A 27726-nucleotide genomic window follows, 5' to 3' on the forward strand; every position below is an offset into this window, starting at 1 on the left:
AGCCTTCTCCTGTCAACCCCCCAGCCCACACCCAAAAATCACAAATTTTGAGGCTCTTTGGAGCTGGTTCTAACTAGCTTGTTTTGTCTTGTATTGTGATATCCGCTCTTCACTGTGAGACCGTGTGAAGAGACCGGAGATGGTGAGGCATACGGTGGGACCGTGTGAGATGGCAGGTTTGCTACCAGCAACAATATATGCAATATCAGTATAGGACTCTATCACCAGCCACTTACACAGAGCAAACTAAGGACTCAATCAAAGGACAGTGACGTGATAAAGGCACCGGTGACAATTTCTTTCCCCTCAAATACCACTGGAGGATTAATCTGCAACTATCACAGGCTTTGGGAGCGTGTAACTTCAGATCGTTGAGTTTTGAGGCTCATAGCATACAGCACACATTAGAATGTATCGAAAGACCTCCAAATACATCAGTACAAATGATATTCCATCTCCACCGTCGTCTTTTACAATTGGAAATTTTAGCCATGGTAAGCAAGAGGGTTATAGAGCAAGCACCCTTTGCCCAGTGGGATATGGGCTTCAACTCTTGCTTTTTTCTGTTAAAAAAAAAAACAACTCTTGAGAATGGGGGCCGATTCAGGGTCTTTGACAACTAAATAGATACCTCGGGAAACAGTCATTTTGCACAGATACACTTCGAGACATCCTTCAACTTCTGAATCATGGAGACTACATGACATTATTTGATCATCATGTGTTTTTTCATATCCTTGTACACCCAAAACACCACAAATATTTAAGGTTAAAACTAGTCACCATTCCCAATTCCTCCCATTTAGTCTTAAATCTGTCCCTCGTATTTTCACAAACTATCTATCTAACTCATGTGGCCCGTGGCCACGTATCCGATAAGTAAAGGTCATCAGCTTTTATCCCCTACCTCAACGGCTCGCTAGTAAAAGCCCCTTCTTGTCAAACAGCTAAAAATATCAACTAAGGCGTATCTAAGACTTTTAAAAAATGCAGGCCCTTCTCCCAGTAGGGTCGAATCTTCCCCCCAATCATGTAGAAAGATAACATTGCTTAGAGCCATCCAGGATACTATATAAGACAAAGCTTATCAGAGGTGTACAAAAATGATGGACCTTGCCAACAGATTGAGGAGATGATGGACGGAGTGCTGAAACATTTCAGATATCACCCCCAGTCACAGATCTGGGTTGAATCCATCATCATTCTTTAGCTCACTTCGCCACCCCAATCAGTGTTTAGACAATTATTCACTTTTATAGAAAAGAGAAGTATTTTTTAATTGTATTTTAAATAAACAGTTTAGCAAACATTCTTAGTTACAGGATAATGAAAGAATAGAAGATAAGGAAAATCACAGAGGTATGCATGGCATCATTTTAAGGTCTCGGTGCAAAACAGCAAACTAAAGTGAAACATAAGGGTGATATGGCTCAGTCTCTGGACATCTTCCCTCTCCTTTCAGATAAAAGTGCTGAGGGGGTATCCCAAGTCAATGTACCCCATCTCACATATCTCCCTCCCCAAGGCTGCCTTTCAACACCTCTACATTTTAGTGTTGTTCCAAAAGGTTGTTGTTGGGGAGTCAGCATTGCCGCAGGGAGAGTCAGATGGGTGTCCGAGTGACTCACCAGATCTGCCTCAGAGCACATCGGTGTAGTGTGGTCTGGCATGGTCGTATGTACATGAAGGGTCAGATAAGTAATAAGCGGACCCCAGATACCTTACGGTCTTGTCTTGTCCGAGGTGGCATGAGCTCCTAATAGTTGACCAATTCTTCATGGTAGTAAGTCATTTATCCTGTCCTTAAGTTTGGAGCAGGAAACCTCCCCCAGTGCACTCGACGTTTGACCAGGAGCATGGTAATGAGGCAGCACAGTTCTTTTGGGACATCTCTAACATATCCCAATAGTACTATTATTTGGGTTCGGGGGAGCTTAAGGTCCACTGTCTGGTCCATAGCATCAAGCACCATATCCCAAAATGCAGCCACCCCCGGACCCTCTCAGGCTAGGTGTATAAAGTCTGCTTCAAAGACGCCACACTTCCTGCATCTAGTGTCTTCTGCTAACCCCATTTTACCAAATGAAATAGGAATTCAATATAGCCTGTGTAGGTATTTGAAGTGCATCAGTCGCAGTCTGTAGTTGGGCGAAAGTACATCAATCAGTGAGCAACAACGTGCTCTCTGGATCCGCTTTCACCGCTTGCATGGGAAAGAATATACCGTTCTGGAATTACTTCTCCATAGTAATAAGATGCAGCTTCCACAGTTGGGTGCTGACACTGTGGTCCTCTGTGGGTGGCAGAGGCGGGTTATTTATAGTGGCCTCCCCCTGCAGCTTAGAGGAGCAGCCGGGCTCCTAGAGTTTAGAAGGGGCCTGAAAACCTGGCTCTTTTCTTAATTGGACTTTCTCTCTTTCACCATGTAGGCAATGTTTCAGCGCCAGGACACCTCAGGGTAGCAGTGCGCTTTATAAGCATCATTAACATAACATAATATAACATAGTAGGTAGTGCATCAGAGTACAAGTGGTCCTGGTGAACTCTCCTCCATAGGCAGTCCCTGGCCCATACTGTGCAGTTCACCGTATCCACCTCAGTCATAGATTGCTTCACTGGCAGGCAGACAGCAGTGTTTAATGGGTAGGGAGTTGCATGATCATGTTCTATAGTTACATGCGTATGGAACGGTGTAGTGTTATACCAATAGTGGGCGAACTGAGTTTGGCACTGTAATATTATTACTCCAGATCACGCACACCCAACCCACCCTGCTCAAATGATAATGGCATTGTGGATACATTTTCTGCAGAATTTGGCAGCCAGCTTTGGATCAGAAAAGAAGTGGGTGAAGCCGTTTACTGTAAGGTGTAGCTTGGCAGGGTAGACGAGTACATTAGCTACTCCAGCTTTAATGCATATGCGCTTTGCCAGTAAGAATTCCCATTGGACAGCCTGCACTTCCAGGGTGAAGTTTGGGTAGATGGATATTCGGTTCACTTGATAACTGATCTCTCGTTTCTCCCTGGCTATTTGCAGCATAGTATCCCGATCTCTGTTGTTAAAGAGGCGTGCTAAGATAGGACGCACAGGAGGCCTTGGACCCAGAGAGTGGTGCGTCTGCTTTGCCAAGATTAGTGGGGGGAGTGCATCTCCTGCATTGTTTCTGGGTACTTTTCCATTTTCTCCGAGATGCCGAGGATGCACAGGTTATTTCACCTGGATTGTGCTTCCAAGTCCTTGTTCTTTGGTGTAATGACTTTCCGGACTTTTTCCATGCGTAGAGGGTTGCTCAGTTTGTGAAGTAGTGACCTTCGATGAGTCAGACACTCCTGACGGTCTTCATGTTTGTTGATGCACCCTTTATTTGAACGTGAGAGAGTCAATTTTGTTATCTATAATATGAAGGCTTTGCTACATCTCAGTGAGTAGGCTCCTAATGTTCTGCTTCTGCTCTTGGAGGGGGGGGGGGGAGTTTGTGGGAGGTGTCGCAGGATGTCTGATGCGGTGACATCCCCCTCCCTCGATTGTCCGCCACGGTTCGGGCAGACTGCCTAATCTTGAATGTCAGCTTGTATTAAATATTATCTAGTTTACCCATTGTGGTCTGAACCTGCCTAGCAAAGAAACTCCCACGATGGCAGTGACTTAAGTGTTGGCCCAGTTCAGAAAGCAGGTAGTCATGCACAGGAGGCCTACTGGGTCCTGCCTCACCCAAAGAGCCATCCTGCAGAACCCAGAGATAACAGCCTCTGACCCCATGCGATCAGCTGTTCAGTGGCAGCACCTCATGTAGTCCTCCAGGCGCGGTTGGAGGTTCCCAAGGAGTTCCCGTGAGCTCAGCAGTGGTGGGCAGCGGCCTCCTGTGATCTAGGCAGTGCGATATTGGTTATCTCCCAGTGGCTTTCTCTGATCGCCTCTCTGAATGCAATCAATCGCCCCAGAGCAGGAGCCCAGTAGTGCTCCAGGAGGTGGTCACATGTGCACGGGCCTGTAGTCGCATGGGCCTGCTAATTGCTTCTTGCTGCCCCCTATTCCTGGGGACCAGAAAGTCCCACCAGGCTAAACAATGGCCCCTGTATCCCCACAGCAGGATCACGCTAGCCGCAGAAGAGGTGGGGGGTGGGTTGCAGCACACCCATGCGGCGCTCTGAAGATCAGGAGGACGGAATTCTCATCCACGTGGCCCCCAGACTAAGCGTCTCCTACCCGAAGCAGGGCAGAGCCTCTGTCTTCCCGCCAGCCACAGTGCTGGCCAACGCTGTCACAGCTGTGGCTCAGGGCCCGTTCCCACAGTGTCTCCTGGCCTATGGCTCCACTCGGCAGCAACCAGTCTATCTGCAGCCAAGTCGCCACGACCCCCTGCAGGGTCCAGGGGCCACCCCGTCTCCCTGGTCTGATGCTCGCTTCCTTCAGCAGTTCCTGCCCGGCTTGGCCAGCACTGGTGGAGTCGCCTCACCTTCTGGCTTGTCAAGATCACAGCTAGCGGTGAGGGGTCCGGTAGTGTACAGCTGTCTTCCAAGTCGGCCTTGGGGACTCTGGTTCGTTTACATAGTGAGGCGCTCAGGATTCAGATTCATGGCGGATTATGATCTCAGTCGGCAGAACCTCACCAGAGTGTGGCCATTTTGCTTCCCGGCTCTCTGGCACCCTCAAAGTGAAGTATTTTATTTCTAACTATACTCCTTCAAAGAAAGAATTACATTTACAAAGAATAACACATTTTGCTTTGAGTTTAGGGCTGTAGTGTTTCAGTGGCAATTTCCCTGTACCACACTTTCCTTGCAGTCCAACAGGGTTTATTCTCCATTCAATGTTGGCCACATTCAGGGAATGCTCATCTAGCAGGCCATATCTCAAGAGTCCATTCTGACTCATAAAATCAAGTCAAAAGTATCTTAGTGCTTTCAGCAGCAAATCCCCCACCTGCCACCCTGAGTTCGGTAGGTCCGAAACAAGTCTTACCTGCAGAGTTTTGGAGCGCCCCTTATCTGCGAGCCCCTATCAGATGAGTAAACTGCACTCGGCAAATGCGGTATTTCTGTCTCTATCCCTTGCTCTCTGGCAGCGATCTGAGGTTTTCCTGCAATCTTGCTTCAGTGTAAGTTTCCATGCTTCTGGAAAATGGGGATGGGGTTTGGAAGTGCGTTGGGGTTAAGGGTTATTCAAATGCTCCTGTCCTTTATCCTAAGTTCGGTTGGCCACTGCGTCCTCACTCCTTCTACACGGTCGGGTCAGTCCCAGTTCTCGTTGCTCTCAGTGACCTACGGGTTACCACTGCTCACAGTTTACAGGTTCCTGCCTGATCAAACCGGCACAAGTGCTCCCAGACCTTCCTGCCATATGGCGTTGCCGCACAGCTTCCACGCAAGGTTTTGGCTCCTACCTTACGGCAGTCTCTACTACAAGACCCCTCCTGGATTACCGGGTTGCAGCAACGGTGTTGCGCAGACCTTGGCTTTTCCCTGAAAGGCAATCTTTTCCATGGCGGCCCAACCTGGCACATGGGGTCTTCCTCTCCGGTGCTCCACAGCCTTCTGCCTTTATCACATGGCAGTCTTTCTGCGGCTATCTTCACGGCTGCCCTCTCCTGGCATATGGGGGTTGAAGACTCTTTTCTGCACAACACGATCAGTGCAGCAGCAATTTCCTCGCACCTCTCACCAACAGTCCAGTCGACAACCCTCCTTACTAGACCTTGCTCCCTCCAGTGCTCTTCTCTTCCTCACAGGGCACACTGGTCTTGGCAAGCCGGCTGGCACTGGTGGCCCAGGCACCAGAGCAGGTGGTTTTGGTTTCCCTTGGTAATGTACCCTCACCCAACAGTAGAGCTTAAGTTATGCCTGTGGTTTCCGGTGCTCGGCATCAGCACTTCATTTTCAACACCAGCGTTTGTAACCGAATGCCCCAAGGTGGCGATGCCTGGCTGATTTAGGGATGACCACAACAAAAGTCAATTATTAATTCAATATACACTAAAAATTACTATTACATGCTGCTCAAGCCATTCTTATAGCTTTAAGGGCCTGGAATAGTCTGAATTCTCACACTTGTAGGAGTGTGATGGTAGTTGTGCTGTTACCATCATTCGCAGCATGGCTGGGGTAATGTGTGGTGCGAGCTGCAATGCCTGCCTGATGAGAGCCCTGGCACTTAAAAAAAATAATAATAATTAATTAAGCACTGAACAGCAAGGAGACTAGCAGGCCTTTGCCCCCAGTCATAGACAAAAGTCTTGCAGAGATTTCACACCTCACACAGCCTGTCTGACTGCTTGGCAGATAACAATTTTTTGGGGTCCCAATCTCCCCTTATAGTCCATTTCCAGACATCAAATGTGAATTAGGGTCTAGGTCTTTGAAGTTTTGAATTGGGGTTCTGCTTCTTTTGAAGTACATACTTCTCTCCCTCAGGAAAAAGCTGTCTGTCACAGGAGGAGATACTCCGAAGCTGATAGTTCATCAACACTGGCCATGGAAGTGGCTAGAGTTCACACCTGGATCTTAGTGATATGTGCATCAAAAGGTTCATCTCTGGCTTTCAGATCTACTCTTTGATTCCCTTATCGGCCCCACCTGGTTCTGTATGACTGGGTTGCTGGAAAATGTGTTCGTAAGTCAGTAGATCTACTGTATAAATACATGACCCACACCCTAAAGTGATTGACATTTTGAGGAATACAGTGTTAATATATATACATGGGAGTATTGTCAAGTATTGAAACTTTCTTTAAAATGATTGGCATTGCGAAGAATATGATGTTTATATATTGTTCGGGAAGCCATAATGCACACAAAATCGGGTAAAGCCCCTGGCCTAGATGGGCTCACCATATAATTCTACAAAACGTACATAGACTACCTAGCTCCTATCCTTCAAGAAGTATAGGAAGATGCTCTGGACAATGGCATACTTCCCCCGTCCATGAGGGAGGCCCTCATCATATCCCTGCTTAAACCTGGGAAATCCGCTCTCCTTTGCGACTCTTACTGGCCGCTTTCCCTCATTAACTGTGATACTAAAATCCTGACCAAAGTTATAGCCAATAGACTGAATTTACTTAGGAACAAGCTGGCTCTCCACGACCAAGCGGGCTTCATCTCCAGTAGAGCAACCACACATAATCTTCGCATGTTTTTTTCGATTCTCCATAATGTTGACCCTGACTTGCCACTGGTTGCGTATTCTTAGACGCCACTAAGGCGTTTGATTCTGTCGAATGGGACTACTTAATTGGAATCCTTCAGCGAATGGGCTTTCCTCCATTGTTCCTATCCTGGTTCAGATTGCTCTACCAACTTCCTGTGGCTAAAGTCCTAATAAATGGACAGCTATCGCCAGCTTTTCATATCACCAGGGGACCCTGACAAGGGTGCCCACTTTCCCCCCTACTTTTCGCCCTAGCGGTCGAACCATTGGCAGCCAAGTTATGACAACACCATCAAGATAAAGCATTACACTGCAACCTGCATCAAATGTTACTATCACTTTATGCAGATGACATCACCCAAATGTTTGCGACCCACAGACCAACATTAACCCACTTCTACGAGAATTTATTGTTTTCGAGAAGTTATCAGGGATTCATATAAACTGGGGAAAGTTGCAAATTTTCCCTCTCACCTCCTGAGTTGTACCGTTCCCCCTTAACTTTCTGCTCGAGTGGTGCCACTCAGACATGCGCTACCTAGGGATCCGCATCACTACAGATAGGGAGGAGCTCATGCGCCTCAACTACGGCAGAGCTCTAGATCGTATCACAGACAATGTCACCTGTTGGAGTTCCCTGCCCCTCTCCCTGGTGGTTCTCCCACAATTGCTATATTTATTTCTCAATATCCCTTCTAATCCCAGTAGACAATTTTTTAAGGCCTTATGAACAGAAATGATCAGGCTTGTATGGGGGGGGGCAAACAGCTGCGATTACAATGGAGCATACTAACCAGGCCTTACGCGCTGGGTGGCTTTGACATCCCAAATTTTGAGCTCTATTACACATGTGCCCAAGCGCACTATGCTTATTATTGGTTCAACCCTCCCCGATATGACACAGGTTGCAGCAGAGCATTGGCTGGCTGACCCAGTACCCCTAAAGGGCGCACTATGCGACAATCCATCAGAGAGAGGCAAAACGCCTCCCACAGTCACCTTCACGGTCCATGCCTGGCATCGCATTTTAAGTCTCTTGCAATGCCCTATGCTCTACTCTCCACTACTCCCACTGACATATCATCCACACATGCACTCCTACAGGAAAAAGGTTTCCACAAACTCCTAGAACGGGCATACATCACAACATGGGGTGACCTTTACCACAATGGACAGTTTCGGACACTTGCCCATATATTTCAGGTGACCCAGCCATCTCCTCTCAACGTATTCTTCTATACACGACTACGACAGGGCCTACGCTCCATCACCCTGGACTTTCCTAGTGAACCCCCTACTCTGGACCCTCTGCAGCTGGTACTGCAGGCGCTCTCTCCAGGGCATATGGTCTCCACACTTTACCACACCATACATACGACACAAGAGACACCACCTTGCCCCCCCCCCGAGCGCTTTGGGACTCTGAGCTGGACTACGAGCTTACAGACGAACAATGGACGTATTGTTGTTTGCAAATGGAGCAAATTTCAGAGAGCAACAAATTGCGCATCACACATTTTAAATTTCTGCACCGCTTGTACTACACTCCTGTAAAAATGTACAAATACAAGCTGAGGGACACTGACCGTTGCGCACGATGCAATGTCCCGAAGGTAGATTTCCTTCACTTAGCCTGCGAGTGCCCCGGAGTGTGCACATACTGGGTACAAGTGTTCCATGCCCTCGACCAAATGACGATTCTGTCCCTAGAGCGTACTCCCCTTATTGCCCTGCTCGGGTACACGAAATTCATCACAAAACCTTATTGAAGTTACATCGTCATCGCCTTCCTAATGGCCAAGCGCCGCATTGCTTGTCGATGGGGCAGAGGGCGAGCACCAAAATTCAAGGATTGGCTCACTGATCTTATATATTGTCGGGAACAACTAACCAATTACGCAGAATTACTTCCGGGGGCCTCACGTCCCAAGGATATCTGGTACCCTTTAAAGAATTACCTCCTCATGCATCCTCTGCACGCAGCTGAGGCTGACTCAACGATATAGGTACTATAGTGGCACACCCCCTCAGCAACCCCAGCGATGCACACATTCACACCTCAATCCCTCGCCTTATCCTCAACCCCCCCGGCATGTTCTGGCATTGGGACTAAGGACTAAGCTTGAATGCCATACTGTTGCCGCCCAACGTTACTACATGGATAGCACTTCTGCCAAACATGCAGATGTAAATGACGCCTAAACTACCTTGCACTGTAAAACATATTGTGATGTACTGTAGCACTGAGGAGAAGCTCATATTCGCATTATGGAACTGAACGATAATTCTCTGCGCCATGAGGCACACCTGTGAAGATAGCACTGTAACTTTCTTTTTGGTAATCACATGTATGCTTAAACATGTAAGGTTGTGACTGTATTATTTAATTGTAACAAAAATCAATAAACCGTTAAAAATAAAAAGTTTATATATTGTTTACAGCTTGATGAAACACTGAATCATTATTATTGCTATTAGAATTTTTTAGGTTTGTTTTGGGGTGTGTGTCTCATAAATTATATACAGAAGCGCAGTGTAACCTATTTATACGAGCAGACATTATGAACAAAATGATGTACGTTTTAGGGTGTGAGTCACATGTATTCCTACAATAGATCTACTGGATAACAAACTCATTGTCCAGGGACACAGTTATACAGAACCATGTAATTCATTTGGGACAGAGTGCACCTTAATGTATGAGTTAATTCCATGCACAACATGCATGGTTTTAGTTAAATAGAACAGTGTTAATTCGGAAATTGTTTTATTATTCTTAACTTAATTTAGTCTCACACAATGAATGCCTAGTGAGATAATGTGATGTATCAATTGGAACATGGTGAGTATTAATGACATCCATGGCAATAATCGAGTGGATTTCAATTGATTGTTATGATTTTCAAATTAACCTCTTCTGTGCCCATGACGAGATAGTCTCGTCATGGAGCGCGGTCGCGCTGTGCCCATGACGAGACTATCTCATCATGAAACCCGCCCACTAATGAAACGCCCGGCACAGGAGGGGGAAAGTGCGTGGCACAGAAGGGGTTAAGTGTGCGCATGAACAAAAACCTTGATGTGACGTTGACATTATTTGACCTCTAAATGTTTACACCGCAACAAGGTTAGTGAATTATACTTGAATAATTATTTTCTTGAATTCAGCAATAAAAATATACCTCCTGATGAAGGACATTTTTGTCTGGAATGCATTGAGGATTTTATGAGGATTTGAGGATGAGGACTCATTAATGCCTTGTTCAAATTTTATTTACCATGAATATTGTCATCTGATTAACAAATAAAATTAGTATTGAAAAAAAGACTTTGAAAAACGTTTCACCTTAGATTATTTGTGTTGAAATTGTTGAACCCCTCTGGGGACCCAAAGGAGTGCCAGGGGGGCACTGTGCAGCCTTGGTCGGTGCATAATTGGCAAGTATTAAAGATACTCCAGATCAGTGAGCGACACCCTGTAGACACCCAACCTAGTTACTAACCAGTTTACTGTGATCATACAAAGGAGTGCAAGGATTATTCATGTGTTTCCATGTATTGTACCATCCACAGGCACACATACACCCAGAGCATGTACAAAGCACCCATTCTGTCCAGCACTGACACCCCCATGTATTGTGCCACCACAGGTACAAATACACACAACACACACATTCCCGTTCTTTGTTATGCCAGTTGTAGCTAACATGCACCCAGCACACACATTCACCATCCGCATGCTGCACAACACTACATCCTTCATGGGCTGTATTCCACAAATGTACACATACACTTAGTACATGCACTCACCATGCACGCACTGCATAGCTGTACATCCTTCATGTAATATACTCCTCGGCGGAACACATACACCCAGAACATGCACTCATTGCACAGTGCTGCCCTATCCCTTTATTGTACTCTTCCCAGGCACACATACATCCAGCACAAAGTCACGAATCCTGTGCTGCGCAGAACTTCACATCCAACTGGTGTAGGCCAAGAGGTGGGTTAAGCATACAGCAGTAGAATTTTTTAAAAAGGGAGTGAGCCTGGTTAAAAAGGATCTGTTCACTTCTACTGATATGTACATAGTATGTTACCACCACTGCTCTCGTGCTGCTTAACTCTTGGTGACTACAGTAGCCTTCTACTACTATGAGGATATTGCTTTGGGTGCTCCTCCCAGTTCAACAAGACCACAATCTATGAAACTGCCCTACATCATGGCCCACACACATGATCTGTGTTTGCCTGTGACAACACAAATCAGCATTAGGGATCCAGACTTCAGTACAGTTAGGTACTCAGGGAAGAAGCGCACATTCATTACCGTGAAGAGGGCTATTCCGTCACAAAACAGTGGATTCAAAACCGGGGTTCCTTCGCTGATATAGTGAGCATTACTCTGAGAATAAAAGCTGCTCTTACTTGGTAGATAGACCCTGAAAACAAATTACTTGGTGGGTCTGACATTTCTGGCTCAAGTACCACCGTTTGTGATGGCCACATATTCTTCCCTGGTGGGATAGGCAACGCATTTGCAAAATCTGGAAATCAGTGGAAAATGGATACCACACAAGTTGAGTTTGCCTACCAATCTCCTAGAACTAAAAACTGTGGCATTATGTAACCAGGCTTATCGGCCAAGTATCAGAGGTTTTTCAGTACTAATGCACACAGTCAATACAACAATAATGCATTATGCCAACAAGCAGGGAGGCTTGAATTCCCACAATAGTCTATAGAAGCAGAAAGAATTTGAGAATGGTCAGTACAGCTTCACATCATAGCAGAATGTGTGCCAGTCTCCGGCAGTCAGTGAGCTGACACACTACGCAGGATGACAAAGGACTGCTATGATGGGAGTTAAATCAGCAACTAGTAGACAAAATCTTTAGTTGTTGAGATAAACTAAAGCTGGATCTATTTTCAACTGCCCAGAATTGGAAATGCCAATCTTTCCACAAGTTGGCATCAGCACCATGGTCGTGGGGAAATGTTTTGTCGATAACATGGTCAGGAATCTTTGCCTAAGCTCCCTCCACCCACCTCCCCAATACACATAGTTACAAAGGTGCTGAACAAGATGAGGCGAGAACCATTCAAAATCTAATAGTCCCAACATGTCTCAGAGTACTGGTTTACAGAGCTACTCCTATTGAAGCAATATCATATGCAGCTGAAACCAACTTACAATGTGTTGACTCTCCACGAGTTTTTTATCGATAACCAAAAACTTCCATCTAGATCTAGAAGAGGATTGTAAAGAGATCTTGTCTAAAGCCAGGACATACATTTTAATGTAAATGATTCTGTTTATGCTGTCTGGCCAGTAATGTTCTCCTAATTTCTGCTCAGCCAGAACAGGTGCTACCCTATCTGTTACACCTAACATGGCCAAGACTTTCTCAAATGTCTGTTGAAGTACATTCAGGCACTGCATCACACTTTAGTTAACAATCTCTGTGGTCATATAGAATTGTGAATAAGTCCTTGTGAGGACATTTTAGAGCCTATTCTCCGTTGAAGCATTCACTAATTCCTTGGCAATTAAATACAGGTCTTTCGCAGTTTAAGTCCTTTCGAACCATTCATAAAGCAAAACTGAATTCTCTTTCCTGGAAAATTGTCTTGCTGTTAGCATCGACTTCTGCAAAAAGTGAAATACAGGTCATTACTATTAAAGAGCCCTATATTTAATTTAGGGATGCCCAGTCTATTTAAAGAAAGGGTTCTCAATTAATTCCAAAAGTACCATCAGAATTTCACTTGAATGAGCCTGTGGTTTTAAAGACATTCTTTCAGAATCCTAAGGCTGTAGTGGAACAAGCTCTTCCCACTCTTGATGTTAGAAGGGGCTACAGATATTATATTGATAGGACTCTTTTTTTAAACAGAGCATATCCTGCTGGACCTCTGCAGCTATTGTGCTTTATTGTAAAGCATGAAGACCTCTCAAATGTTAAAAGTGAAATGGAACCCCTCCATAATGTGTGTTTCCACTTCCACTGCTCTAATTGCTGGTGTCTCAGTACATGATATTTGTAAGGCAGCAGCGTGGAATATTAAACCCAGGATCACCAAGCATCACTGTTTGGATTTAAAAGTGCAAAAAGGTGTGGAAGTGGGACGGACAGCGCTGCATGATCTTATCCAATAAGCTAAGCTATGTTTTCATTTATTTCCCACCATCCGCAATACTGGTAATGTATACATGGTTTAACTTATTTTAATTCATGCATGCGAATCTATGAAAGATCCAATACTGGGGAAGGGAAAATGTTGCTTCCCTGTTACTGTAGTTATCCGATATTGGTATATTTCATAGATTCACATGCAACCTACCTTCCTTCCCTATTGGGCTATATTCCTAGTGGACTCGAAGCAAATATCTTGGTGGTCATCTGTTCAATAAAACTTTTTTTCCCACCTGTACTAGAAATTCGGAAGTACGGTAGCCTCTGAGGGGAGGGGAGTGGTGTTCAGGGTGCTGCAATCTGATTGGCTGACGTTCTGTTTTTTCAAATGATGTATATAGAATGTTAAAGAGGGTGGTTTTTCAGTCATTGCAAGCTATGTTTAGCACAGTACAGCTTTCAGACCTTTACCATGGGACTCTCAGCTCAATGAGGGGGAATGAATCAAGCATGTGAATCTATGAAAGATACCAATACAGAAGAACAACAGTTCACCACCAGTCGTTCACAAATACTAACTGGTTGTTCAAATTCTTCCAAAGTTTCTGAAGAAAATATTTTTATTCAAATATTTGTGGATCTTGTAACTCTTCTGTTACACTCAAAAATGTGTGCACTGGAATTAGACCGACAGACCTCATACAGATTGCCCGTTGTTGATTTATTCATGTTATTCACTTGCGATATATGTAATGAATTTGTCATAGACAACATGAAATACCATTATTATCGAAAAGGATCACAACCCATTTATGTACTGAGCACTGCACAATACCTGAAAATGCTACCTCATTTGGTGTGCACAGCCAACAGATATTTGAATGCCTCAAGAAGATCAAAGAGCCTCATCTACACCCTTGTCATTATCTGCTGTGAGATCTTCCACCCCTGCTGAAAAACAATTGGCCATGGATTCAGCTGTTTCCAGTCACAAAACGTGTTTTGGTCCTTTGAACCATAGCCACACTCATAACAATGGGCAAAGCAAACCTCATTTTGTTAACTAAATCACACTGCAACACAACACTAGTTGTATGCTTGCTTGTATTAGAAATGGCAGCTTATAGGAAACTGTTTCTGACCCTGACGTACACTTTTAGCATTTCCCACAACTTGAGAGTATAAAAGTATGGTTGCATCCAACGCCCATTCATCCAGTCTTGTGAAAATGAGCACACTGGCCAGCCACAATAGATCTTTTGTTCAGTACAAATTCAGTTAAAATAGAGAATAGCCTGTCAGTGTGGTTTTTCAGTTTCCAGTGCTCTTTCCTGGTATCTTTTTACCTAGCTGCTACAGATTCCTTCCTCTCAGATTGAACTTTCTAGAAATCCTCTCCAGAGGAGTTTCATTTTTAAGGATGCAAATTTTACCGTGCCATTGACATTGGTTTAATGCTTTGAGCCTTACATACAATTATTTTTGGCTGGTAGCGGACTGCACTTTTTAGCAATGCTATCCATCAGCAATTGGTCCTTTATCGGTTTTCCACACTGTCCTTGTGAAGCATTTTGTACAGGTTGGTATTTTTTTCCCAACAGCACTTACCTCCAGGGCCATCTGAGCGATGGCCTGCTCAGTGGATTAAAAGCTCTGGAGATTCTCCCTCTGACTGTCTTCAGACCTTTTAGATTGGCATTGGACTAGGGCAAGGCCATATCCGTCCATTGTATCTTTTCCTTGATTTGGCATGCCTGCTTTCCCTGCTCCCATCCTAGATGTCTGGGTGAGCCCCAATATTAAGGAAGGGCTTCGAGAAGTCCATGGCAAAGCCCAGAGGTATGGCCTGGGCAGTTTTTGTGCTGGTGCAGATTGTGTGGTTGGATTGCCTGAACATTAGCAGTTTGAGAGAAGAAATACTTAGGCCTCTTAGTACAAGAGTCAGTGTAGTGAGTAGCCTGTACTATTCTGAATACAGACTAATATGGGGGACCTACCATGGGGACCCAGCCTATTGTTTTACCCTTTGAGGAAATGTTCAAACATTTTGTTGTAGAACTGACGGGCTTAAACTCTCATTCATGCACTATAATGTAATCCCAGACCACATGAAGCAAGATGGTTGTGGCCATTATTTATTTTTAGTAACTAAAGCATATTCTGCGCTAAGTTGAAATCTACATGAGCCTCAATAAAACAATATGTAATGGCCATTAGGAGGTTCGGAACTAGACCATAGTAAGGGAAAATAAATAAAAGTTCCACTGTTATTAAACAAGCTACAGTTAGGCCATTGTTTTTACATACCTACAAATTCTTTAGGATGTGGACATTAGGCAAGACTGCACTGAAACTGTGGCAGTGCTTGTCCACTGAAACCTCTAATATGATTGTATGTGGTGCTGCCATCAGATTGTTCAAGCTCACATACCATACCATACAGTGTGGTGTAGAGGAAGGGGAATTCAGATTGAGTGACCAGACTGGCATAGTTGGAGCTGTGCTAGAAGAAAGGAGTAATAGTTATTTAATTCTTGATGACTTTATCGACAAACCCTACTGCTGTTTGTGTTGAAGCAGCTCCTCATTAAAATGACTAACATCCACCCTCCCTGTCTCCAGCAACTGCCTGACATATCGTCGCATCTATCACCCACCAAGCAGCACTGAGGACCTCCTAAAGCCTGGACTCTTCAAGGGGACGTATGGTAGCCATGGACTGGAGATAGTCATGCTCAGCTTTCATGGTACGAGTGCCAAGGGGACAAAATTAACAGTAAGTGGTTACTATTCACTGTCCTTCTGATGGCTTTTTCTCAGTTTGCATAAAACTCATTAACTGACTAAATCCTTTCAAATCTTGTAATAGCTGGCCAGACTTGACAAGCTTTGAGTTCGTCAGTGTGAGATTAAAACAGGCAACACGTCTTGTATATTTTTGATACTACATTTAAGGATTTAGGGTAGTGCTGGTGGACCCGTGTAATTGTGTGCTTGAAATCTACAAAAGTGAGATATCTCTGCTTTTTAAAGTTAGGTTTTGGAAAGGGGCTATGAGAAGAAATTGAGTGCCTGTGCTTTGAGAGATCCTGAAAGTGAAGTTACTAGCAAATTGCAGATTAGAATTGAACAGGAGAGGTGAGGTTAATCATGTTTTTCTGGTTCTGCAGGTAATTTTGGAATCCAAAAAGGAAACCGTGTGATTTTATTTTTTGCCTTCGTGTATGCTGCTTCCTCGGTGTACCATTTCTTGTTTTGTTATTCCCTTTAGTAATTTTTTGTTTTTAATTTACAATTTGCTATACTTGAAAAAAGGCAGAATTTCATTGGCATACTTTCTTTGGTAAATGCATTAAAAACAATGTTTTCTATTCAAATAATAGGGACCCTTCTCCTGGCCAAAGATGTTTATGAAGAAAATTCCATGATAAGGAAATAACTGCACAGGCACATTTTGAAGCTGTATACTTAGACCACAGTAGGTTCTACCACCATAGACACCTACTGGCTCCTACACCCCAGTCATTTTCTTACATGTGATCTCCTACCCTGTCCCCCAGTTGCAGATGCACTTCTATTTTTGTGTGCATTGGGAACATTAAGTACAAGGCCTTTTGAATACACTGTTAAAATAGGTCCTTTGATCATCATTGTGCCAAGCTAAAGCATTTGCTGTTTTGGCACAATATGGAGATATTTGTTGATTTTTCTCTGCTCTCTGAAGCTTGCCAGTCAGGAAGTCATGAGGTCTTGAGTGAAGACAAGCCAACTGCTGTACTGTTGCTCGATTTCACTATAGAGCATGGTGCTGCTCAGGTTTGAGTTTAGAGGTAAAGGTCAGACACCATGCTTACCTTAAGCCACACTCTCTTTTGTAAGATGGCTAGGAGAAATTAGTGGGTCAGCTCTTCTGTGGGTAAAACCTCTGGGGTGTTGTCTGTTAAACAGATCAAGTTCAAATTGGGATCCCTCAAAGTTGGATACATGACTCTTACCTTCTCTGAATAGGTCTTGACTTTTCCAAGGGGTGGCTGCACCATAATTTAAGGGCTTATCTCGATTTGCTGCAGGTGTTTTGCAATTTTACAAACTGTAAGAGCCAATCTGGCAGCACCTGCAAAAAAAGAACCTCTACAGTACCCTCTCTTGTACAGAGTAAAATAAGTAGTTCTGATTTCCCTTGTGGACTTCTGTCGGTGGTCAAATGACTGCATTTTTTTAATTTTGGAAGAACATTTCCCATTCCATTCTCCATTGTGTGTGGTTATTTCACTCTCCTCCCAAGTTCCTTCTTCTCAATTGCCACCTCAGCTTGCATCCTGATTCACATGTTTCAGAAGTACAGAACAATATTCTAGCCTACAGCAACAGGAGTTTGGATATTTTATTCTTGGTCTTTGTGGTGGGAAAGAAGTTCACGATGTCAACCTTCATAGTTGTCAATTCTTAAAAGATGACGACTCTTGGTCATGTGCTTCCTGCGCTGCACATAAGCAGCACTCCTACTTCCATATTCCTTTGTCGCCTCACCACATAAAATGACGTAAGTTCTGGGCTAGAACGTCCACAAAAAATACTGATAGCTCCTTCCTCCTTAAGCTCGACTCCATGTGTTTTCACCAAGATCATGGCAGTGGTAGCTGCATAATGCTGCAGGACAGGAACACCTTTTTCCCTATAATTAAAAAAATAGTGAGCGCCTTCTATGTACCAGCTCCGCCTGTCCGTTTCTCAAGCACAACTTCTACAATGAATGATAACTTTTTACCATTGTGGTTTCTGATTCCTGAGAACCCAGATGCATCTGTATTTGTCGCATTCTGACATGAGGCATGGGTACCGGCTTAACACAGGAAAGAATATAGCCAAGGGACCAGCACAGTGCAGTTTCAGGGCTATCCTCTCGAACAGCAAGTATGGGATATTCGGGCTATGTTACCGATGTCTCAAACTCTATCCAGGATTTCGGTGAGAATGACTCTGAGGCTGCTGGGTCTCATGGCTTCCTACATTCTCCTGGTGGATCATGGCAGGTGGCATATGTGGGCTCTGCATGGGACCAGAAGTTCCAGTGGGTGCAGCATCAGGGGAATCTTTCCGACTACATCCAGATTTCGGAGGGAACTGCGCATCAAGTGCAGTGGTGGCAAACAAAGCAAGATTGGGTCAGAGGCAGATTCCTGTCCCTTTCCCAACCAGATCTGACGGTAGTGACGGATGCGTCACTGCTGGGATGGGGCGGTCACCTGGGAGAGGCAGAGATCAGAGGTCTTGTCTCTGGCGGAGGCCAGTCTCCATAACCACCTTTTGGAGCTCCGAGGGATCAGTCTGGCACTGAAGGTATTCCTTCCCTCTCTCAAAGGGAAAGTAGTGCAGGTGTTCATGCACAACACCACCATCATGTGGTACTGCAACAAACAGGGTGGGGGTAGTGTCGTGGACCCTTTGTCATGAGGCTCTCTGCCTCTGGACATGGCATATCCCTGGTGGTGGTTCACCACCTGGCGTGTTCTCCACGCCAGAGCGGACAAACTTAGCTGTCTGTGCCTGGCCGATCACAAATGGCGTGTTCATTCGGAGGTGGCACTAGGTCTCTTTCAGCAGTGGGGAGAGCCTTGGTTAGATCGGTTCACCTCCGTAGAGAACACGCAATGTCAGCAGTAATGCATGTTGGAGTTTCCAAGGCAGCAGTCGCTCTGCAACGCTTTTCGTCGCAAGCGGATCATCGGCCTCCTCTATGCCTTTCTGCCTATACCACTTCTGCCCAGTGCTCAAGAAGATCAAGCACGACCGGGCTTAAGTCATTCTTGTGGCTGCAGATTGATGACGAAGAGACTGGTATTCCGACCTTCTGAGGATGGCCATCGATCCTCCGATCAGACTGCCCCTTCGGGAGGATCCTCTGTTGATCATCATGGGATGGTTCTTCACCTGAACCTGTTCAGTCTCCAGTTCCTTGCGTGGATATTGAGCGGCAGCAGTTGACAGCTTTCGACCTTCCACCTGAGATCTGTGATGTCATCTTTGCAGCCAGGCGTCCCTCCACTAAAATGGTCTACACCTGTAGATAGAACAAATTTGTGGCATGGTGCACAGCAAAGGCTGCTGATCACCTTTATGCCCCTCTTTCGGAAGTTTTGTTGTACATACTCTTTGGCCAAGCAGGGCTCTGCTTTGGGCCCCCTTAAGCGTTATCTATCGGCTAGCTCTGCCTTTAAGAGGCTTCCAGATCAATCCTCTTGTTCAAATTTCCCATTGTCAATAGGTTTCTTAAGGGCCTTACTCACTCGTTTCTTCCATCTCCTTTCTTAATGACCCAATGGGATTTAAATTTGGTCTTGATTTTTTTTTTTGTTATGTGTTCCCTTAGAGCATCTTCATAATTTCCCTCTCATGCTTCTAACCCTTAAGACTGTTTTCCTAATTGCCATCACCTCTGCTCGCAGAGTTAGCGAGTTCAGGCTCTGTTTTCTTAGCCTCCCTATTTGACTGGCCAACCAGATACAGTGGTGCTTCGAACTAAAGCTTCATTCCTCTTTACAGTGGTCATGCCCTGTCTTGTGGGACAATCCATTACCCTGCCCACTTTTTACCTTCTCCCGCATCCCTCCAAGGAAGAGGAGAGATTCCATCTTTGTGGGCGATCAGCTCTCCATTGGCTATGAGGAGCTAAGAAAGGTCAGGAAGTACAGATTAAGACCATCTCTCGATAGGTGTCATCTGCATTAAAATGTGCTACGCATTGGCAAAGAAGGACCCTCCTGTGGGTTACGTGCTCACTCTACTAGAACAACAGCGGCAACCACTGCGTTGGCACGCGGAGTCCCAGTCCTGTATATCTGTCAGGCAGCAACGTGGGCATCCCTGCACACACTTACCAGACACTACTGCCTTGATAGCCAAGTCCGGAGGGAAGGGTACTTTGCCCGTTCGATCCTCCAGGACTTCCTCATGTGATCTTGGTTTGCAGACCGGCTTCGGGAGTTGGTATTGCTGGGGTATCTATTCTAAGGTAAGGAATCTACAATTAGAAGTCTCTATCAGATGAGCAAGTTACTTACCTTTGGTACCGATGTATCTGGTCGAGCCATTTTTTAATTGGAGATTCCTTACCACCCCGCACATCCTCCCTGCTCTGCGAACTGATCCCTAGAGATAGAGATTCCCCTAAAGGGCCCTGGTTTTGACACACCAGTGGTATGTGTCTGTCATGGCTCTGCCCTTCTGACGTGGAAAGTTGTGTTAAGAACGGACGTCAGCGCACCAGGGTGACGTTTATGTAGGTCCTGCAGCGTCATTTCCGGTGCACACAGCAATGGACGTGTAGCTGATCGACACCATCTTACGACGTTCAAGGGTACGGCTAATGAAAAATCTCTGGATCCAGACGGACACCTGGGGGTTATTCTGAGGTAAGGAATCTACAACTAGAGTATGTTCCTTACTGATACATCGTTATTCAAAGGTAGCGTGCTCATTAATGCTGTATCTTGACACAGAATGAGTTCTGCAGTCTTTTAGTGGAGTTGGAATGGAGTTGATGTGGTGGGTGAGATGCTTCTGGAAGTGATTGTGGTTCCCACTGCCACACTTATTATTGTACAAAAACACCATAGAAATTTCTAACAGTAGAGGTGTGCAAAAACAAAGTTCTTAAGTTTCAGCATGAATGTTGGCATGGTTTTCCTTAGTTTCTGGTCATTGACAACTGTTTGGTTATCTCTTCCTTTTGTGTAGGGAGATCCCAATGTTCCAGCTGGCCAACAGACATTGGAAATTGACCTCACCCGACGAGTGCAGTTGCCAGATGTTGAGCATTTGCGGGTCTTTGAAGAGCTCTCTCGCATTATTCTTGAAATTCAGGAGCAGGTCCACCTTCAGCAGCAGGAAGCAGCAGCAGACGGGGTGGAGGAGGAAAGGGTACCAGCGGGTGCAGCAGGTCTTGGGCCAGGTGCTAGAGATCCCCTAAGACATCACCTCCATAATGGAGACCATGCAGTGGGATTAGAAGAGGTCGCCAAAGAGAAGCAGCCAAATGAAGGGCAAGCGGAGGAGGGAGATTCAACTCCTGCTGAATCTAGTCAGCCCTTTGTCCTCCCTATCGGCGTCATGGCTAGAAATGAGGACTATCCTCGTCTCTGCAAAATGTGGTAAGATCTAGAACTAATTGTGTGAAGTTGATTTTATGAACTTTCGTAAATGAAGTGAAACCCTTAAATATGAAAGCCAAGGGTTGAGAAGTGGAAAAAGGTAGAAAAATGTGCATAGAGGATGTTGATGGGAAAAGAAAGATGATGATATAAGCGAAATAGAGTGCACAGTGGGAAGATTTAAAGTGAGAAATTGAAAAAACAAAAAACAAGTGAGCTCAAAGGGCACCATCAGGAAGGAAATAAAATTGGTATTAAAACTGAGCGGAAAGGTATCCCACACATAAGGATGTTTTGGAAACAAATATGTTTGAGGTTCCTGTTGACAAGACACTTCCTTTGCTGCTAGTCAAAGTATGTTACATTTTACCTGATCTGACCTCAGGGTGACAAGAGTAGGGTAATCCTGTGAATCTATACTTCAGAAAGAAATGCACAAATGAACAGATTTCTGTTATATACATTCTTAATTTTAAAATACAAAAACGTATGCGTAGACCATAGTTCAGCCCTAGCAATATAAGAAAGGGGGTACTCCATTCTGAACCATCTTGGGCCTGTGAAAATTTGTTCACTAATCCACAATCATGACAGTTTGTAGTCTGAGCCCTCAGAGAGCGGAACAATAAGTGTTTGTTAGATATGTAGCTTCAGTCTCATAACACTGTGAACTGCCTTTCCAGACTTTCTATGATTGAGACTGATCAGTCACTTCTCTGTATCATGGATATGGCTAAGAATGTAGTTCTGATCTAGTTCAGCGAAAACAAAAGGTACTCAAAATTAATATACAACAGTGCCATAACAATGACTCTTTCCAAAACTTCGCTACCTCACAATCAATCATCGGTCAGGGCACTGTGACAGAGTAAACTGCACTGTACATATCAACATGTTAGCCACCTCCCAGAACAGGACGAATACGAGCGTATGGATTACCAAGAGTCTGAACACACCAGTAGCTTTAATCAACATGATAGGAATGACAAGGTCAGCTAAGGCTGCTGTGGTGAATTTTTAGCAGTTCAGCCAAAAATAGAGGTCAATAAGATGCTAACTAGAAATTCAGTCATGCTGAGGGATGGTGGCACGGGACTGGAATGCTTGATTACTCACTTTGAGGAATTTGGACAAATGTCAGGCCTTAAGTAAATTGGGCAAAAGCTTCCATCTTTCCAATAATACTTTGTATTATTCAGATAGTGCGAGTCACGTAGGATACACCATTGCAGCTCCACAGTGTAGGTTTTTCCTGGGAAATGCATAACATTCGTTACTGGGTACTTAGAGTATGTCGCTCAGATAGCAATCCTAGGGCTGAGAACTTGGGTACGACTTTGCAATCCTTGAAGAGATTTGTTGAATTCTGGAAATCGCTGACCCTTCAGTCATAGTCTGAATTTCGCTGACAAATAGTAATGCTCCCAAGGCTACTTTATCATGTCAATTCACTAGTGTGGGTCACTAGCGCTTTTTCGGAGACCTGGACTTTTTTTTTTTTTTTTTTTACAAGCTTCGTCTGTGGTAGCAGCAGACATAAGGTACTACGCAGCAGGTTGTAGGTCATGGTGACTGAATGTGACGATGGTGCTCCTGACTTAAAACTTTATTTTGTGGCGACACAATTGCAATTGTTCACCAGGTGGTTAGATGAAGTGCACCCTTAGTAAATGTAGAAGTTTTTGAGTGAACAGGATGGGGTGTATTAGGTACCGTTTTTATGTGTGTGGGGGTTCGAAGTAGGGTCCCGAAAGATGAGAAACCCCAATTACTCACTTTTGTCCTGCAGTGCTGAAAGATGTGTATGTAAAAGTTCCAAATGTGCCTCTAATCATACCAGCTCGACCTATGGTGGGCCTTCCAAAACCTCCGTTTCTATAAGCTTGGGAGCATGTACTAGGGTAATTTGAGTGACTGTGAGAGTGTATGTCTCCTCTGGACAAAGTAAAATACCTGTTATGATGTAGGAGGATGGTCTCACAGCGGGAGAGTATTTGTTACTTGGCGCACTCTACAGCATGTTACGGGGGAGGCGGGTAAATGAACTCCAGACACACACATTTTTACACGGCCCTTTGCGACCAAGACTAATATGGCGGCGACTAAAAGTGAATGTGAGGTAGACCTGGGTCAGAGCCTGGGGGAGATCCCTCAAGTATGTTGACAGGGTTGGCAGGTTTGCCAAATTTAAGTATACCGTATTTAATTATCTACACAGGACATTCCTGACCCCCAAAATAATTTATGGCTCCATCAGGGCGGCCTATTCTAGAGGTAGCATCAATGAAGCGTACGTTTTTTTTTTCAGGTTCAGTAATGGGGAAGGGTATGGCACTCCAGACTGCTGCATGCCGGGACATTTCCTGCATTAAACAGAGAAAAAGCCTGGAAACCAGTTTCCAGACTCGACAGTCTCAATCACAAAGAAGGCCATGACACTGGAGTTGAAGTAGAAAACATCCCGCATAGGCACCCACTGGCACCCCTAAGGGACAAAGAGATACTTTACTTAGTATCAGACCAGGAGTGAAGAGACATACAGCAGAATGGGATGGACCAAATAGAGTGGGATGGTTTGCTGCGGGTAGAACAGTGGAACTGGGTATAGGCCTTCGGTGTAGAGTGCTGGGTTGATTGATTACTAACCCACCACCTTGTCGCAAGTTGACCCTGCTGAGACTTTCTCATAGTCACCCATCACGCTGAATAAGTAGAGCTATGTTGAGCCTTAAACAGTGTAGTCTCACAGGTTTTCATGGTTTTGATTAAGTGAAGAGTACAGAGATGATGGGGTATAAGAATGGTTGATACCCTGTTTCCCTTTTCTCCATCTACTGGCCTATGGGACTGAGACGTGATGGCTGTTCCTGCTACTGGAATGTAAACAATTCTCTGATGCATTGTCATTATCTAAATAAACCTAAAATAATGTAAAACATTCTGAGACGACTGTGGTTGTTCCAGACTCTGGTGCAGCAGAAGAAGATTGAAACCGACCAAGAATGTTAGCCTCTGATCAGGCATGTAAAGACCAGATACATGCTGTCTGGGAAGGCATCAACTTGCAGCAGTGCTGTTGCAGAGGTGGAAGGTGTAATTGATGTGCTGGATGATGCACCAGAGTAGGGTCCTTGAACATGTATTCCTGCCTCTCCTAAAAATGAGTACTATTATAGGAAATATACACTCTTGCAGGTGCAGAGGAAGATGTGAGCACCAGTAGACAAGGAGAGATCATCTGGGAAAGGGTGGACATCCAGAGAGGTTCCGACTGACTACTGTAAATTATTAGAGGGCATCCTAAGAGATATACTGATTGTAGTTCAGTGTAAATACTTCCAATAGACGCGTCTTAAGATGTCATTCACAGTGGCACCTACCCTTTAAGTGGAATCTCAGGGGACTTGTCCATGAGGGAGCAAACCCTTCTGGCCCCAGAGGTATCATTTCAGTCCCCAGACATATATGGTCATTCCACTCTTCCTTTTGGAGTCACAATACATCTCGGTCCTTGGTGATTACGTGTTTGAAGGCTGACCCTGTATTTCATAATTGTTCAGCAGCTTCACTGCTCAAGGTTTTGTCCACTTTGCATGGACCACAAAACAGGGGCTGTCTGTGGCTTCTCCCAGCTCTGCAGACATGCTGGTGTGTGCTCACAGGCAGCGCTGGTAGCGGCAGCTGTGCAGTGATCTTGCAGATGGGTGAGTCCTGCTCCTTGGGTTTTTCTTTGAGCCCAGCCAACACTCCCTCACCCAACCAAAGTAAGGAGCCCATGCTATTTGCAGTGGTGAGTCAGACTATGTCCTCTGCTCTCGTTTGTGAACAGGACCCCCTTCTTGGCACGGCTCAGTCCAGTGCAACCTCTGACTGCAGTCGTAAATTGATGAATGAATCTTGTTTGTAGACTCTAGCTTTTAATAGTGGGGTTGTTCACTAGCATTGTGTGGATCTTCGGGAAGACCACTCGATTTTGGGCACTTCCATAGAAAAGCACACACTGTAGAAACACTTGGGTCATTCACATCTTGCTCATCGTCATGACCCGTGCAGGTCCCTCCTGGCTATCCTAGTTCACAATCTCCTCAGCTCCTTCGCTGTTATCCATTTCTAGGCAATGTCTTCCTCATGCAATCTGAACCTCCCATGCCCCTCCCGAGCATTTAGTCTGCTCCTTCCTTCAAGGCAGACCCTCCTGGCAGGCTGCCAGACTTCCCCAAGCTCTAAGCCAGAAACGGGGCACGGGTAGCTGGTGGTGCATTGCCTCAACCCTGGAGCATGGAAGAGTTCCCCAGTTCTCCAACATTGGATCTTTTCTATATTCACATGCTGGAATCATTCCCCCTCGTCAGGGTGGAACTCAAGATACATTCAAATAGAAGTATACAGTGTTAAAATGGCCATAGGCCTAAAATAACATACTTTCTAGTAGCACATTCACCTTATTTGAAAGAACCCAAACGTCAGCCTGTGAGGTGGAATCTTAAGCTTTCCTGCTTTAACAAGAGGCCACCATAGCTCATATTTCTACCATACGTGGTGTGTGAGGGAGTCCCCTGGCACAGCTCTGCTCTATCCTCTCAGAGAACCTATATTTGTTGCTATTTTCATCTGCCCTGGATATGAACCAGCCCTCTCTACAGCACCGAAGTGTCTTTTCTGGCCCAGGGAGATCTTTTCATCAGACAGCCAACTGTCCCTAACTGTCATCATGACTGACCGAGACAAATCTTTTTAAATCATGTTCACCTTGTGAACACAATAAGATTTATACTGATGACCTCATTCTCAGTTTATTTTTTGCATTTACCTAAATCCTAAGGCATCAATATGTAATAAAGGCAGGACTTTTACTACCAAGACCCTTAAAGACAGAGAAAAGAGGTTGGCATTATTTCTGATAGCTAAAGAGAATTTCCCCTTTCCTTTTCTAAAGGGGATACCCCCTCTTCAGTGGGAGATACAGTGGAAGCCCTCACTTAGGGTGACCAGACGTCCTGGATTTGCCCACACAGTCATGTTCTTTCTAGGACTATCTCAAAACGTTTTGCTACAACAGAAACATGTCCCAGAGAAGAAGGTCGGATGAGCGCGTACATTGTCACAGTATGGTGCAGACTGATGTTTCCTCCAACCCTCTCTTCACACAGGAACAGTTGAACAGCTTAAAGAGCTCTCTTCACACCACTTAACCTCTTCTGTGCCCATGACGAGATAGTCTTGTCATGGAGCACAGTCGCGCTGTGCCCATGACGAGACTATCTCGTCATGAAACCCACCCGCTAAGGAAACTCCAGGCACAGGATGGGGAAAAGGCCTGGCACCCAAGGGGCTAAACAATTTGAGCTGTTTAAAAAGCCACCTGCTGTGTTGCCTCGCCTATCTCATGCAGCACAGCAGGATTTAATGAAGGCCAAATCGGTGTCCTATCACCCAAAGCAAGGAGATCTGTCTCTCTCTCTCTCTGTCTCTGTCTCTGTCTCTGTCTCTGTCTCTAATATATATATATCCCCTTAATCCCCGGCCGAAACAGTCCTATTTCTGTGTCTATGGCAGTCCTGGTTTTTCATTCTGAAAATCTGGTCACCCTGCTCTCCAACAAGGCATCACAAAAAGGAGAATTATACTGTTTCCTGAACTGGGCTTATTTGGTACAGCGCTTGCAGCCACCTCTTCAACTAACAAACAAGAAAAGCATACCTCTAAACATTATAAGGAGAATCAGCCAGTTATAAAGAATAAAAAAATCTTCAAAAAATAGATCTTCAAAGGAAACCTCGTTGATGACCACAGCACCGCTACTGCCGATAATGCCTGCAATACTGTTGTCTGCGACTTTGGGACAATTTCTGTAGCCCTTTTGAGGAGAAGCATGAGAATTTCCCCTTGAAGCTCCTTCAAATGGATACAGATAGAGTTGTGGGGAAGAAGATTTCAGAGTGAGGCGGTCTGCAGTATTGTGAACCAGCTTCAGTTGAGAGGACAGGTAGGTTGGGATCATGAGCTACAAATGCTGTCATAATCTTAGCAGGAGGTGATAAAGGCCTGCCCTACAGTCTTACGGGTCATAAGTGGGAGCAAAAGAGATCAACATGAAGTGTACAGGGGCGAAGCACTGGGGCAAGAAAGCAACGTGAGGCGATTAGTTACAAGGGTGAGCATAACCTGGGCAGGGAAGAAGCGCATGTTCAACAAAGATAAACACTGAGTGCAGCTGAGGAAGAAAAGTGAATGAAGGAGATGGCTGAAAAACACATGCACTATTAAGGAGTGCTCAACCCAAAAGA

The 27726-nt window shown here is 45.0% G+C and overlaps 1 protein-coding gene across 2 annotated transcripts in view; it reads left to right on the forward strand.

The window, feature by feature from the left end:
• Positions 1-27726, forward strand: part of FBXO31 (F-box protein 31) — a 292218-nt gene that overhangs the window by 233198 nt on the left and 31294 nt on the right. For both annotated transcript variants that reach the window (XM_085637496.1, XM_085637497.1), the window contains 2 exons: positions 15912-16065; positions 21027-21439. In XM_085637496.1, the coding sequence (XP_085493622.1) occupies positions 15912-16065; positions 21027-21439 (567 nt within the window). The remainder of the gene's footprint in view (positions 1-15911; positions 16066-21026; positions 21440-27726) is intronic.

The sequence above is a fragment of the Triturus cristatus genome, chromosome 12, assembly GCF_964204655.1.
Source record: "Triturus cristatus chromosome 12, aTriCri1.1, whole genome shotgun sequence".
Classification (NCBI taxonomy): domain Eukaryota; kingdom Metazoa; phylum Chordata; class Amphibia; order Caudata; family Salamandridae; genus Triturus; species Triturus cristatus.